We start from the raw sequence: 16,454 nt of genomic DNA, 5'->3' as shown, positions 1-16,454 counted from the left end.
TTCACGGTGGGATCGTGTTCTTTTTTTTTTTTTCAGCCTGAACTTGCACTCCACCCACAGGCGCAGGTGTGCCTACCTGTCCGCTCCACAAAAAAAAAAAAAAAAAAAAAAAAGTTCAAACACGGAAGGAGTTTCGGGACTGGCAGAAGCGCTGCGTCCTCAGCGCGTGCAACCTGTCTCTGTCCGCCTGAGGGAAGCCAGAAACGAGAGGTTGGGGTTTCGAGTCATTGTTTTTGGGGATCGGGAGTTGGACCCCCGATGGCCTCCGTGGAGCCGTCGCGCGGCGCACAGCCCGTGGAGGCGCGCTCAATCTCGGGCAGCTCCGAGAAGTTGAGCTCCTCCGCCGTCAACCGCCTGCTGATGGAGTTCCTCATGTACTTCGGCCGAGCCGTGCTCCTCTTCTACCCGGTGTACCTGACGGGGTACCTGGGCCTGAGCGTCAGCTGGGTGCTGCTGTGCATGTTGATGGTCACGTGGTACCAAAAGAACCGACAGTGGAAGAACGCGCGCATCGGCTCCGCCATCGAGTTCGTGGACAACGAAAGCGACACGATCACCTCGGAGCTGAAAGGAGCCTTGCAGATGGCATCGTGGGTATGTATCCGAGCATCTGTTTCCGAGATGATAGTGTGATTTTTTTTGTTCTCCTTAGGAATGAGAGCTCAGCGACTTTCAGGCTGATCGACTCCAGATTACACAGTAAAAAAAAAAAAAAAAAAAAGACGCACCAAGTCATTATGCACTGTATTTGCATCTGGATCACCTGTGTCCTCCACGGAAGGTGAAACCACCCAAACTTCATTTCGGCCTTTTTACACATGTGATTATACCACACCCACTCAGACAGTGAGTCACGCGGGACTGAAACAGTTCAACTCCTAATGTCTGAGAATTTATCATGAAGATCAGGGGTGTCAAATCTGGATCCCCCCCCCCTTCCCCCTTTTCATATGTAAATGTTAAGGTTTTTTTTTTTTTTTTTTTTTTAAGTGGGCATTTCCTGCTGAAAACGAACGTTTTTCTTGTTCCACAAGTAATTTTTATTACAAACCTGTTATCCCAGATGCTTTTTTTTTTTTAAATGAAACATCTACTTAACAAACTTGTCAAACAGTTGCGTGATTGCCAAGTTTTTAAAGAATACAATCCTGCACACCTGAGCTGGAGAAATAATGAAAATAAGATGATAAATAGCCAAGTAGAAAAGGTCTATATGAGTTCTTTTTTTTATATTTGTGGGAAACTTGTGTTTATTATGAATGTATTTTCATTATTCCACTATCTCGATGTCCATGGAGTGGTATGTACTGATGAGTATCATCTTACTGATGATGCTTCCTTGAGTGTGTGTCAGACTGTTGTGTGTATTGGAGGGTGATGGAAGACTTCTGTTACAGTTCACAGTTTTGATGCAGCGGAGAAGAATTTGGTAAGACTTAAAAAAAAAAAAAAAAAACACGTCTGTGTTTCCCTATGTCCATTTTTTTTTTTTTTTTTTTAAACCCAGGAATGCTGTCAATTTTAGAAGCTGGGTAACATCCTGTGTAATTTTTAAGGGTTGGATCCACCAGTCTGGGGCACATCATCTATTTGTATATCAATGATTTCATGCTCACTACTTTAATTCGTGTGATTTATTTTAAGATTTGCATGAATGGATAATTTAGATTGAATGACAAACATCACATCTGTAATCCATGATGCATGCCATCGGAGTCGTTTGGTCCGTTCTGATGAGGATTGTAAATATTCGCCCACCTTGTAACTCCACCTCTTGTGTTTCCCTGTAGGTGCATTTCACTGATGTGGAGAAAGCTAACTGGCTCAACAAGGTAAAGTATTAAAACGTGGTTCTATGCATCAAGGTAGAGGCCGCTTGCGTTATTTTCGTTTTCATCAAAACCAGACGAGTGATCTTTGCCGGAGCGCTAAAATCAATAAGATGGCTTGTATTTTGAAATGTCCGTCTTCAGAAATGTCACAATGAAGAATTATGAAATTAATGAGTTACATGTTTGTCTTGATTTGCAAGAGTCGGTGTCTTTTATGAAACATTGCCTTTTACTTTAAATTATGAATGAATGAATGGTTTATTTTTGGTCATGGTTGTTCAACTCATGCTGTGTGACATATTCATGCCTAACCTATAAATTCTATGGAATAACCTGGAATATGTGCAACTTACTTGACAAAAACCAAAAACAATAAAAGAAAAGGAAACAAAAGAAAGATCTAAAGAACACAATACCATAATTAATATTTTCTTTTCTCTCATCATTTTGAACTGTAATTAGTTTGTATTTTACGGCTTTTTTGACAGTTGACAGTGAGATAATACGTTTAATTTGAGAGCGTTCCACAAATTAACTTTATGAAGATAAACAGTCCTCATTATATTTGCCTTCTCTGAAACTTGAATGCAGAAGAAAGTCTTTTTTTCTGAACCTAGTATAATATTTCCAATGTTTTAGAATACACAATATCGGAAGGTTTTGAAGTGCAGGACCGTATGAATAAGGAATTTGTAGACTCAAAATAACTTAATAAATAGCATTATTGATTAATCTAGTAGCTCTTTTCTATAGTTCGATTATTGAATATATATATATATAAGTTTCATATACATTAGTAGGACACATGATATGGTCAGTATTCAAGCTTTTTGAACTTAACAAATCCAGTTTTATATAAAACGTCAACATATTTTTACTTAATTTACTCTGTGTGGGTTTCAACACAGTTTTTCCTCTGCAGTCACTCTTAAAAATGCCGTTTCATATTCTTTCAATTCGCTTTATCTGTAGAAAGGAGTCAGACAGTTTGATTGTGTGTAGTTAATATAGCATCAGTATGTCACTTGGACCTTTATTCCTGGCTGTCACATTGTAACCTTGTGGTATTTAGACGGTGTATTGATACTTTTACTAACACAATAATGAGGATCATGAATAGCACATGGGGGTTTTGCTGACCCTCATCTACCGTATGTGCTCTAACGACACTTAAATATCACAAAACATTCTTCAAATGCAACATTATATGTGTCGGAGTTTTATTTTTCAAGATTCATCCCAATTACTTGATTTAGAACAATTGAAATGAGCCTTGTTTGCACTCTGTTCAGGTGCTGGAGCAGGCCTGGCCTTTCTTCGGGATGTACATGGAGAAGCTGCTGAAGGAAAACATCCAGTCGGTCGTCAGGCAGTCCAACGCTGCTCTCAAGACGTTCAGCTTCACCAAAGTCCACTTCGGACACATAGTGAGTTGTCTTGACCCCCTTAAATAGGTTGTTTGTGTCCCCCATAGTTTGTCCACGTGGTTCGACTCCCCATGAAAGAATATCACACCTCGGATGAAGTGAGGGTTTAAAAAAAAAAAGAAGAAAAGTGTAGGGAATTAATCTTCCCCATGAGCCATAGGGGTCATCGGTTCCAATCAGGTCTGCGACTTGTATATTTAAATCACAAGCTTCCGTTACTGCTCCGTCCGTCTTGATTGTAATGTTGATTTCAATTCTTGTTCACCAGTTTTTGTTTGGATTAAGGGCAGACAAACTCCATATTTTCATAAAAGCTGAGGATTTCCAAGATAATAACTGTTAGCTCTTTTAGCTCGCTCACTGTGTTTCTTGGATGAAACATGAATTTTCATTTGATGTTTATGATTTGATATTGGATTGATTCAAGTTTTTTTTTTTTTTTTCCTTTTTCCAATATCAGCCTCCAAGGATCACTGGAATTAAAGCGTTCACTCATGAAGTGGATCACAGAGAGGTGATTCTGGACCTGAATATCAGGTAGGTCACATGCAGCTGCTTTCTTTAACCTCAGTGTTTGGTTCTCTTCTTGTCACAACTGCGGCGGCCAAATATACGAGCCACAGGCCGTCATTGTTTTAAAATGAGAAGAAATGGTGAATGGGAAGACTTGAATCTTTTGCCCCGTAAAGGTTAATCATTTCACTGGTGTGGCTCAAATCAAACTGAGCTGAAGTTGAGTTTGGCTCTCCCGGTATTCACCGTGAAGAAGAAGAACTCTTGTCGTATTCGTTCTTCTTTTCGTCCCTTTGCAGCTACGAAGGTGACGTGGACATCGACGCTGACGTGAACCCACCAATCACAGCCGGTGTCAAAGGACTTAAAGTGAGTATATATATATATTTAAAAAAAAAACATCTTTCTCTCTCTTTTTTTTTTTTCTTCGATGTATCTACACTGCGTCTGTAAACACTCTTTTACCCGTCCAGCTCCAGGGGATGATCCGAGTGATTCTGGAGCCTCTGATTGGCCAGGCACCACTGGTGGGAGGAGTCACCTTCTTTTTCATCCGCCGTCCGGTGAGCAGCTGCAATGTTTTCAATATCTGATCGTGAGAAGATGCCGCTGCACGTTTAAATCTCTCCGTCTACTTTTTTATTTATTTTTTTTTACTCAGACGCTGTCGATCAACTGGACGGGCATGACCAACCTTTTGGACAGTCCAGCCTTCAGGTCAGCTCCCACAGAAATCAATCAGACTTGATTGATCTGAATAGTTTATTTTTTTTCCCCTGCAATCTAACCTCATTCATCGTCCTCTAGTTCACTGTCTGAAGACGCCATTATGGATATAATCGCGTCCCTCATGGTGCTGCCCAACCGCATGTGTATCCCCCTCATTGACCAGGTCAAAGTAGACCAGATGAGGTTTCCACTTCCTCGTGTACGTAACATATACTCTATTACCTATACTATATTACCAACTCAAGCCTCTTTTATTAGTTAAAATGTCTCCATATTGATTGTCTATTTTAGATCGGTTCATCCTTATGACAAGCGCAAATCCTACATACACACTATCCAAATTGTGTTTTGGGTGGTTATGTTATTTCTGTTGATTTTTGAGAATTTAAGGTGTATCTTGTCGATGCGAATTGATTGGACAACATTCTCTCTTGCCCCTCAGGGTGTTGTGAGAGTCCACCTGCTGGAGGCCAGAGATCTAGTGGCTAAGGACACTTACATGCTGGGGATGGTGAAAGGCAAATCGGACCCCTACGCTACACTCCGGGTCGGAAACCGCAGCGTAAAGAGCAAGACGGTTAAGGAGAATCTGCACCCGAAGTGGGGAGAAGTGTACGAGGTAAGAGTAACTCGGTCGCGCTGCACACAGTAAAGCAGTTTCAGAGTCGACTTGAGGCTTGAATGAGTGAAAGCTTCTCAGAACACATCATTCTACTTTTGAAAGTGAAAGGGGAAAAAAAATTCAGAACCCAATTTTCGTTGTTGATGTACATCTCTAATATGTTGTCAATACTTTTCTGAAGGAAATTTCTCATCGCACTCAGACCAACACATATTTCCAGCATTTAAATGTCATTAAAGCTACCTGGGTTTGTTGACATTTTAGCGTCACGGAAACGCCTGAAGATTCACAAGGCTGGATCCCATTTGTTCAGCGAGTCTCACGAGATCTCGAGTTATTATTATTTATTTTTCCTTTGGCTGAATTGGTCAAAAGTTGATATTTTCACTTAAGCTGCCATGACCCCATCTTTAAGATCTCATAAACCCATGTGGCAGGTTTCCGAAGACACAGATTGATGGCTACAAATTCATGTACCTTTGTAACCAAATTGACTTTGACGTCTCAACTCAACTCAACTTTATTTATAGAGCACTTTAAAATGACACAGTTGGCCAAAGTGCTATTACACAGACAGGAGTAGGTAAAATGATATATACAGAGAATAAAAAACAGTGTAGAACAATAAAAACAATATAAAACAAGAAAAATAACACACCATAATTAACAATAAAAGTCAAATTCTCAGACTGAGTTAAAAGCCAAAGAGAAAAAGTGTGTTTTCAGAGAGGTTTTAAAATCGTCCAGCACCAAGGCTGTGTGCTCATGAGGGATAAAAGCATGAATGGGGCTCGAAATCGGCTCCATCTTGGCTGTTCTCTTAAAGATGATAAACGTGAAGTGATCTGCTTGATATGAAGATTAGAATTGGATGATAAAGTTATTTTAAAAAGACACAAAAGACATTTCCTGACATCAAGCTTGAGACAGCTAACATGCTGCTTATTATCACGTCACCGACGTATCGAACTGCAAATTAATGGCGAATCAGTGGAAGGCAATTCCGAGCAAACGTCTACGCAAAGCGTTCATCTTTTATATTGTGACTATCTTTTGGAAGCTGGTCTGTCGATGAAACTCGAGCTCACACTCGGGGAAATCTCTTTTACAACTATCCTCTCTCTGTGTGCAGTTTGTGGTCCATGAGGCGCCGGGGCAGGAGCTGGAGGTGGAGCTGTTCGATGAGGACACCGATAAAGATGACGCAATCGGAACGTACGTACAAACGCAGCACAAACGAGTGGAATTAAAACCTGCCTGGATAGCGAAGAGCTGTGTTTACTCAGGTTTAAGCCTCTGTTCTTGGAGCTCTTCTCATGACCAGTGGCAAGCACTCAGTTTCAACCCCACAAACTAAGACGTTAAAAGAAAGTCTCCTATTGTAATGCCTTTGTCCATTTGTTTGCCATTTTGGAGGTACGTCTGTGTGTATTTTATTCACTCTTTTTGTTCTGCTGCTGGAAAATACATTTCCTTAAAACCTTTTTATAATGCATTTGTCTTCGATCCTGATGAATGTCTTGAATGACTTTCTGCTTCAGATATAATCTTGATTTTGGAGAAGTGAAGAGGGAGAAGGAAATGGATCAGGTGAGTTCTTGTATTGCCGGGATGCTTACCCTGAATAAAATGACGGTATTTGTTGTGGCGTTGTCAGCACTCTTGCCCCCACAGAGAGATTATCCTCGGTTCGACTCCAGGCTTTTCTTGTGTGAAGTTTGCATGTTGTCTGGGTTTGGGTTAGGGAAAAATAAACAAACCTCCACACAGAAAGGCCCCCCAACTCGATTTTAGTCATCACTACTTTCTGGAGCCCTGTTGCCTTTTATTCACTTGTGTGGCTCACATTTACATATCAAAGCTTTTCACATACTGTGTATCCGTAGTTGATTTGTTTTTTTGCTTTTTGGAGAAGACATTTTGTTCCATCTTGCATCTCATGCAATGACGATGAAAGGAATATTTCATCTTGAAGCATTAAAAGTAGTGCAACAGTCCTTCGTTCAACACCTTTCCATCTGAACCAAGTCCGCTCATTGAGTTCCCATATGACTAACTCCTTTCTCTCCATCTTGCAGTGGTTTACACTGAAGGACGTTCCCTATGGTGAAGTTCATCTCAAGCTGCAGTGGCTTTCCCTTCAGTCCGACTCCAGTCTGCTGAAGGAGGTACTTTCGCCCCAAACTTTCCCCAGCAGTGGCCTTTTTTTTAAGTCAATACCAACAGGATGATGTTCAGTTTTTGAGCCTCTGGGCTACCCGGCTGTGTAATTCATGCTGCTGTTCTCTTCCAGTCTACTGACGGGTTCGCCTGTGCAATGCTGGCGGTGTATCTGGACAATGCCTCAAACCTGCCAGTAAGTCACTTCCCGTAAGGAGGGTTGTGATCGGTGCTTCTGTCAAAAAAAAAAAACTGTTAAAAAACCCACTGGGTTCATTGTGGTTTTTGTCTTCAGAAAGATGACAGCGAGATCTCGGACCATCACAAACATAAGAAACACTCAAAGGAAGCACGGGTGAGATGCGAATTTCTGCAGCTTCACGGTTCACGTTGTGTGTCAGCTGTTTGTCTTTTCGTTATGGATTTACTGCTTTTCGTCATTAGAAAATGTTCCCCGGAACTCTTTGCTCTGATTGGCTTGCTCATTCCAAGTGGTCAAATATAGGATTTTAGGATTTACTTAAATTTTGTTGTCAGCAGCACACAATGGAAGCAATATTGAACCTTTAGTAATTTCACATTCATAAAAATAATTAGTGACCACATTTTAGTTCAGTGGCCACATGCAACCCAATTGTATCTTGAGGGGGCCAGACCGGTAAAATTGTGCCATAATAACCTTTTAGATTTTAAGGTTTTTCTTTGCCGTGACACAGAGTATATATGAGGAAAATGTAAAAAAAAAAAAAATTCTCACAAAAAACAAATATTTACTAGAGAAAATTTATACAATCTCAACATAAAACCAATTTTATTGTTGTGAAATGTCAAAATCAACTGTTGCATTAGGCATGTTTTACTGACTCACTCTGACAGCAGGGCGTTAAGGCCAATGCTCGTTTGCTCACAATGACCTCAGGTTCTCAGTCAATGTTTTCTTCGAAGGTTTTTAAAATTTGCCTGGTGGTTTTTGCGGGCCTTATGTTTGACATCCTTCATTGAGACATTTTTCAAATCCAAAAGCATATGAGAACGCTTTCTGAAAACCTGTAAGGCACATCAAGACTGCTCAAGTGGTAAGATGCACTGTAATTGTAATTGTACACAAACGTCATCTTGTTTGTGTGGAGCATATAAAATGTCTTTCAAAGACTGTGTCCTCCTCCACTGTCCAATAGCCCGTCTTCTCTTTGTGCCTTGGATTGTTTTCTCAAGTCGGATCAGATGCTTTCGTTTGGCGTTGCTGGTGTGCTTGTCCCGGCGTGGAGCTGGTATTTCCTGTTTGTCTGGTGCATGTTTGTCATAGTCTGTGGGAGTGCAGCTCACCAGCTGGCATTGTTGTTCCCACGTTTTTTTCCTTAACCTGTCTGATCAGGTTTCGTCTCCCAATCCAAATGAAAGTGCAAGAGACTTGTCAAATGAGTCGACTCAGGACTGTTTTAAATCACCTTTGTGTGGGGGATATGTGTGGATTATGCTAAAGGTTGCTGTTTGCGTTGAAATAAGTCCAAAAAATGTGTGTGTGTGTGTGTGTGTGTGGGGGGGGGGGGCTCTTTTCTACCATTTATGTGGTGGTATAGGCAGCAACGAGCAAACTGTTGGTACAGTTTGAATAAAGTTTCCTCAATGCATGTTGTGAGAAGCAATAGTCTCTGGCTCCCTCTGCTGGCCGAAGTGTGAAAATACACAGAGTGAGTCATGGGACAGGTGAGGAGAAACACGGAATTTCTCGAGCGTGGCTGTCATTATAGTGGTATGTCAAAAATTAGTGGTGTCATCGGCCGCATTCCCATCCTGCCCCAGTGTGAACATGTCTCTTCGCTGTGTGTCTCCAGCGGGTTTGTGAGGAATGCAGCAAAATCCGCTTGTTGACAAACTCCCAGTGTGACCTGTAATCGTGCCGCTTGTTATGTATGTTTATCCCACCTCTGTTTAAAACGGAGGTCTGCAACCTTTACTACCAAAAAAAGCAATTTTCCATTTTCCACCAAATTAAATTTATAAACAACAATCACTGTTTACAGGGAGTAGTTTGTCTTATGGCCTTAGGGAGGAGGGACATTTTAACCATTTGATCTCTTTTCTATGCAGTTTAAAAAAAAAAAAAAGCTTCTTCATTTTAAACCCCCCTCAGAAATTCTAGTCACTTTAGTAGTTTTCACTATTTTAGTCATTGGGCCTTTTTTTTTTTGGAAGCTTTTTTTCCCCACAAGCGATAAAAGCCATTTTGGAAATGGCTCTTTTGTAAATAATAATGAAAAAAGATGAAATGCTTAATCAGGTATAATTTAGTGAAGGCTCCAAGGAGCCACTACAAAGGGGCCAAAGAGCCACATGTGGCTCCAGACCCCTGGCCTACATGTTTAATCTAACAGTGACTGAGCTTTATGGAAGTAATATGTCACAATGAAAACATTTGCGCTGTTTTGTTTTGTCTTTTTAGCTCACGAAGAGAGTTGCCAATCCCAACTCGTATGTGGAGTTGTCCATTGATGAGGAAGTCCAGAATACCCAGGTAACAGGCTCACTTTACTATTTATTTAGTTCTGTTTATGATGGATCACACACAACACCAAACTATTCATCCCAAAAGCATACATGTAGTCCAGTCTGATCTTTAGCTTTTGTGCTTATCTTAGTCTAATTTTATGTGCTAGCCTTTTTGCATCAACGTGTGAAGTCGGTTGGATAAAACACAGTAACTGTGCTGCTTTTGTTAAGATAGAACCGCTCTGATATGCTTTTTTTCACTCAACAGGTCAAATATGCATCTAAAGACCCGATGTGGGAGGAGGGCTTCACCTTCTTTGTTCACAATGTCCAAACACAGCAGCTCAAAGTTCAGGTTTGTTATTTTTATGCTGCGCACGCCATTAAAAACAGTTTGTAGGAGTGACACAAGAATTAATTGAAACGCTTTCCGGATGTTGTCCATTGGTGAGGCACTTTCCGTGGAGTTCTGCTGCCCGTCCTAAGCTTGGCTAAACGGCGAGGGTTGTGTCGTGAAGAACATCCTGTGTGGAAGATGTGCCAAAACAAATAGGCGGATCACAAACATGAAAGGCACACCGGGTCGAGTTAAGAACGACCGCCTCTGGTGATCGTCCACTTTGGCAAACGGTGGAAGGGAGCAGCCGAAAGACAAAAAAAAAAAAAAAAAAAATGAATTATGATGTTGTGCATTTAGTAAACCCAGATTTGCGGTTGTTTCCTTTTGTCTTGAACGCTCTCATGTTAAATAAAGAATATTTTGCAAACATGCATAGCCCCCCCCAAAAAATCTGCAATAAACTGTGAAAACTGTTTTCTGCCTAAAATACCATCAGGAACATTTAAACCTGCTCCTTCGGGCTCTAACAAACCTCCCTTTCTTTAAGATTTGGTTCGTCCCACAGTTGTGAGTTCTCTTGCACAAGGAAACAAAGATAATAAAACCTTCAAAAACTTTATATATTTTCACACGTTAATACAGTTTTATTAAATAAGAGCCTCCTGATGATGTGTTTGCCAATCATGGTACCAGTGACAATAAGTTGGATTAAATGTTCTTGAAGATGGATAGATGGAGCTACTTGATTGCCAGAAATAACGGCTAAAATTCAGATAGTTGTAGTTTACCATAGTATTTATCTTTCTAAAAACTTCTTATAAAAAAAAAACAACCTTCTTGTCTTTACTGACACTTGACTTGTCTTATGAGGACGATTCAACATTGGCAGGATTGGTACTTTTATGAACGAGTGTTTTTGCCAGCTCTGCTTTTCAAGATGTGTTTTTCATCGTTGCGCCTCAGGTGAAGGAGCACGAGAAGAAGACTCAGCTCGGTGTTCTCAACTTGCCGCTCACTCGCCTCCTGAACACCTCCAACATGACTCTGGACCAGCGCTTCCCGCTGGACCGCTCCGGAGTCAACAGTCATATCAAACTGAAGGCCACGCTCAGGGTGGGCCCACACACACACGTACACACTTCAAAATTTGTCTTCTGGTACATAAAGCTTCGAATGGCCCAAGTACACCCCAGGTTCTCAGAATCAAGTGAGGTGAATCAGCTTTTAGTTCCTGCGCTCCTCACCTGTTTAACAAACTTCCTGCTGACTGACTCACTTTTTTCAAAACAAACCTTGAAAGACTATCTGTTCAGACTTCCTATTAAACATTACATTTTCTTATAGTATTATAATGATCTTAATCAAGCTTTCCTTACTGCTTTGTTTTATAAGTCTTTTATCGACGTGCTCTGCCCTTTAAAATTACGACCTCCATTTCCTTGTGAAGGACCATGAATTGCCTCGCGTTAACATTTCCTTATTACTTTCACGTGAGGAGCTAAGGATCTTTCAAAGCATTTTGGAGGAGCACCAGAGTTTATAAAGGGGCCTCAAGCTTTATTTGCTCGGACGCTGTGAAATTTAGACTTGTACATCTTTTCTAACGTTTGGCTTCATAGTGATGGTTTGGCAAATCAAAACTTGAAGAGGGGACTCTGCAGCCTTTCTGAGTGGCAGTCTGCGAGGGTTAATTCATGTTATGCGCCTAAACCCCAAGACTCTCTTTTAATGAATATTTTTTAGATTTGCTGACGTTCACCTTTTTCTCAACAGATTCTTACTGTGGAAGAGCCGCCGCCCAAACTTATCCTCACTCCTCCTCCTCCAGAAGCCAAAGATGAAGTCCAGGACATCCCGGGAGGAAACTCTGCGTTCTCCGCTCACTCCATTGCCGCGTCCACCAAAAGTGTCCCCGCTGCTTCCTCCCCGAATTACTCCCGCAATGGTTTGAACCAAAGTTACCCGGCTCACCGCCGCGGGTCCTTTCTGGCTGCCGAAACCTCGAAATCACCATCGTCCACGTCAAAAATGCGTCGGTTCGACTCCCACAGCCTGCTATCAGAGAACTCCATGGCATCATCACGTTTAGACCTCCTGGACGGAGCTTCCTATCCAGCGTGAGTCTGCGGCTCTTATAGCTGACTCCTAACATCCCTACGAATAGATGTCAGCGGGACTTGAGTCATTGAAGTAATATTCGCCAACATATTTTATGATTATAGCGCCCTGAGGAACCATCAGGGTTCACTTGGAGAGATCGGGCTGACCGTGCGCTACGCTACGCTGAGGAAGAAACTCGTCGTCCTCGTGGACGCTTGCAGGTACGACACAAAAACCCACTCACACCACCTCTGCTCTGGACCTCATATTGCACATTTAACACTTCATCTGTTCACATATATTTACATGAACACGTATCTTAGCCTGACATGTTTGAAAATGGGGCAGGAAGAATTAGACTTATGTAATCCTGCCCCTTCTCCAGTACTTAATAATCACATTTCTTAATTATCCTGCTTCCTGAGTCTTGTGTAAAAAAAGTGTTTTTTTTCCTTATTTCTGATTTTTACAGGAAGAGTAAAGACACATTTCTTCTAACTTTTGAGGCAACTTATAAATAGAAAAACTCACTTAATTTGCGAAATGTATTCATCTGATCAATCCGGATGTCCAAAACAAAGTCATTTCCTCTTCTGTTGCTAATCGCTCCCCTGGGTGTTTGAGAGATTATCAGGCACAATCTGGTAAAGATTGAACATAATAGGGGTTAAAAAAAAAGAAAAGGTGATGCTTCATATACTGGTAGTGTTGTTCCGCTATCGGAGAGCTAGGAATTTGTTTTGCACACTAGTGTATAGATAGTCTATTGCAAACACGACATTCCCAGGCAACACGTTGTGTTTGACATTCTTCTGGACAAAGGTTGTTGTGGCGCTCGCTTCTCTGAATGTCATTTCATGAGTCTAACAAGTGCTCACCTCAGTCATTTTCAATGCAAATCACTTTATACTCCATTAAACCTGGTGTGACCTCGCATTTCTGCTGCATCATGAAAGCACCGCCTGTCTTCAACTTGATTTGTGCCTCTAAATGTGGCCAAAGGTTTACTTTATAATCAACTTCTGCACAAGCGGATTTAACATTCAGACATGCTCATGTGTTTTCTTTTTAGTTTTGTGGGATTGTGTTGTGTCTCTGAAACTCTGGATCTGAGGGAATGCCAGTTATTTAAAATAATTAAGTAAAAATGACTTATTCCATTTATAAAGGTCATATTTTTCATGTTCTTAGCCATTATTATATTATTGGTTAAGTCTAGTACTTTGTGTTTCACGGGGGTTACTGGAAAAATATAGTTTTTATTTGGTTATTTACTGAGTTCAATATCAAAATAACATTTTATTATGATTTCCACACAAAGACCCTGAGAAAAAGTGATGCAGAGCAACAGTAGCTTATAAGAAACCGTGTAATAGAAAACAAATAAAAAAGCAACTGCTTTTCATCAAGCAAAACACAATGGTGGATTTGATTTTTCTTTTGAGGAAATTAGTTGGCCCTCGATGTAGCATGTAAATGTCACTTAACATGCTAAAAGAAGAAAACAAGCTTTAATTGGTCTTGTGATTCTTCAGGAATGGCCACAGTGGATCATCTGCATCCACCTCAACCTATTGCTTATCTCCTCCGCTACATCCGCCATCTCCATCTCCTCCTTCACTACATCCATCAATCTTTTCCTCATCTCCTCGTCCCCAGCTCCATCTACAACGTCCTTTGAGCAATAAACCCATGATTGCTCCTGAGACAGTCTCGAAACTCTCAACATCCACCTTCTTGCATTTTCACCTTTCCGCTTGCCTCCCTTTCATTCCGTCTACTGACGTCCACCTATTCAAGTCCCAGCTGACACAGAAGCAGTAGAGAGATTATGTGAAATGTAATTTGCTTCCAATCTCTAAGCTAACACACATCTGTTCTTTACAGAAACATATTTCCCTGCAGTGAGAATGGCACGGACTCTTACGTCCGCATGTATTTACTCCCCGATCAGTCTTGGATACACCGCAAGAGGACGCACGTCAAGAAGAAGACCGTCAATCCAGTTTTCAATGACAAGTAAGAGGAACTGAATTTATCACACATGATCTCTCAAGTTGGAACTTGTGAATAATAAACGATCCTTTGTGATCAGCGTTGGACGTTTTCTCATTCTGTGAAACTTCTTTCCTGATCAGGTTTGAGTTTGACATAACCCTTGAAGAAGCACGAACCAGGAAGTTGGACGTGTCTGTGAAAAATAACAGGTTGTTCCACAGGCGAGAGAGAAAGGACATTGGCATGGTAAGTAAAGTTTCCCGGTGGTAAACTTGACCATGTTTACACGACAACGTTTCAAGTGAAAAGTGCATCGTTTTTGTGTTTTTTTGTCTCAGAAAGGTTGAAATGGAAAACTGTCGTTAGCATGTTGGGCCTCTAGTTGTTTATTTTTTAATGAAACCACGCACGCAAACAATACGCTATAAACGTTAACAATAATAATGATAAAACAACCAAGTCTCAGAGGGATATGGACTGGGAGTCATGACATTTAGGATTTTTGTTATTGTCTGTCGACTCACGCGTGTGCAGACAAACTATTTACTGCAGCCGTGGTGCTCATGCACAGCAGCAGCATTTCAGCAAACCTGAAAGTTTCCAAAGTTGCGAAAAATAATCAGATTTGTCGTGTGCAGCACAGTCTGCATAACATTCTGAAGTTTGGCTTCTGTTCACAGGTATTGGTTGATCTCTCCCAGCTGGATCTAATCAAAGGCGTCACAGAATGGTACACGGCCTTGTTTTCTCTGTTTTCTCGATTTGTTCAACTCTGTGGCAGAAAAACTGTCTGTACTTTTGTTCCGACTCAAACACCAAGTTGAGTTTGATGTGCTGGGTTGACCTTCTGTCTGTTGCTTTTCCTCTTTTACTCCCGACACTTATCTTGGCCGAAAAGAGCAGTTTGGCATTTTGAGAAATTCACATGTTGGCCTTTTCTGCCTCGAGTTAGGTCAGGCCATGTTCACAGTTGGCAGGTTTGATTTGATGAAAAACGAAACAAAATCAAAAAACGAACCTATATGAATTTTTCTGTTGGTCCCATCCAATTCCTGTTGCACACTTGAATGTACTGGTGCAATTTGTTTGAAGCATGATAGGAGCATGAACCCAAAGGCTTGAAAGGAAACCAAACACAGGATGAGACGTACACAAGAGCTGCCCTGTGCTGGGATTACACTGCTGCTGGTGTGTTTGATGGAGGAAGTCCTGCTGTTGTTTTGATGCCTTAAGACAGTTTTCTAGTTCTTGTGGTTTGGACTAAGCCAGTGAAAATACCACCACAAGAATTTTTCATGCTTATTTATATTATTTGAATAGATTGAACAAAATGTGGTTATTTTAAAGTACTCATAGATATTATTATAGCTGAAAGATCTTGGCCAGGGGTGTCAAACATAAAGCCCATTGACTGTAATGAGGATAATTTGTAAAAAGAAAAAAAAAATGCATCTGTTGCATGAAAATTGTTTTTGAACGTTCCACTGTCGTTTGCACCAGAAGGTATCAATACAATTGGCTTTATGCTGAGATTTAAGTAATTTTTGGTAGTAAGTTCGCTAAAATATAGATGCTTTCATCACCTTTACTCTGCACCACTTTAAAGTTTAAATTTGAATGTTATTATTGGAATATACATTTAAACTGTGGTATTGGTTTTGCATAATTATGTTCCTGTATGTAATATCAACCAATCCTGTTTGTAGTTGAAGTATGCCGTTACCTTTTCCTGTCACACCAAACAATGGTTAGAAGTCGATCTTTTTGTTTCCAGTTTAACTGTATAAATACTTCACATTTTCTCTGTCTTCAGGTACGAGCTCACACTGCCTGGCCTGAAGAAGTCTGTGTAGCAGATGGCGTGCTACTGCGAAGCAGAGAACTTCACATCCTGTCACTTTCTTTATGGAAGCAGACCAGAGTATGGTTTCCTTCAGGAATCCATCTAAGACATTGGCCATACCTTCTGTCTTCTGGCTCATTTTGCAAATTTTATATACTGAACTGGCTCCTTTGTTACTGGTACAATAAGCATTATATATCACTTAATTGTCAAATTTTAACATCTCTGAAGAATCAGAAGAGAGATTTTTATCTATGCAAGGTTACCTGAGCCAAAGCTTTGTATTTTCATGTAAATATATGTATGTGCAATTTATATGTAATAAATAAATTAAACACAATGGTAGTGTGTTTGGAATGAAAGTTTTATTGAATCATGAACAATACACATCTTACTACTC

The 16,454-nt window shown here is 40.7% G+C and overlaps 1 protein-coding gene across 1 annotated transcript; it reads left to right on the top strand.

The window, feature by feature from the left end:
• The first annotated feature begins 213 nt into the window (after positions 1–213).
• On the top strand, positions 214–16,394 carry esyt3 (extended synaptotagmin-like protein 3). The gene is made up of 23 exons (XM_080498353.1): positions 214–594; positions 1,791–1,832; positions 3,125–3,259; positions 3,720–3,796; positions 4,072–4,141; positions 4,246–4,335; positions 4,434–4,489; positions 4,580–4,700; positions 4,944–5,120; positions 6,256–6,338; positions 6,665–6,713; positions 7,202–7,291; positions 7,417–7,479; positions 7,579–7,638; positions 9,727–9,798; positions 10,042–10,128; positions 11,077–11,226; positions 11,887–12,230; positions 12,336–12,434; positions 14,101–14,232; positions 14,352–14,457; positions 14,892–14,941; positions 16,025–16,394. The coding sequence occupies exons 1-23, from the start codon at positions 259–261 to the stop codon at positions 16,062–16,064; spliced, it is 2,529 nt and encodes an 842-aa protein (XP_080354479.1). The 5' UTR covers positions 214–258; the 3' UTR covers positions 16,065–16,394.
• Positions 16,395–16,454: the final 60 nt, after the last annotated feature.

Source organism: Blennius ocellaris, assembly GCF_963422515.1.
Source record: "Blennius ocellaris genome assembly, chromosome: 6".
In the NCBI taxonomy this organism is placed as follows: domain Eukaryota; kingdom Metazoa; phylum Chordata; class Actinopteri; order Blenniiformes; family Blenniidae; genus Blennius; species Blennius ocellaris.
Note: the sequence above shows the minus strand (reverse complement) of the source record. Positions and strands in the feature narration are given on the sequence as shown.

Excerpts from the sequence above, each read along its gene's own strand:
- esyt3 (XM_080498353.1), top strand. The coding sequence starts at position 259 with ATGGCCTCCGTGGAGCCGTCGCGCGGCGCACAGCCCGTGGAGGCGCGC. Across the intron at positions 5,121-6,255 it reads AGTGGGGAGAAGTGTACGAG|TTTGTGGTCCATGAGGCGCC; the intron begins GTAAGAGTAACT and ends CTCTGTGTGCAG. Across the intron at positions 9,799-10,041 it reads AGGAAGTCCAGAATACCCAG|GTCAAATATGCATCTAAAGA; the intron begins GTAACAGGCTCA and ends TTCACTCAACAG.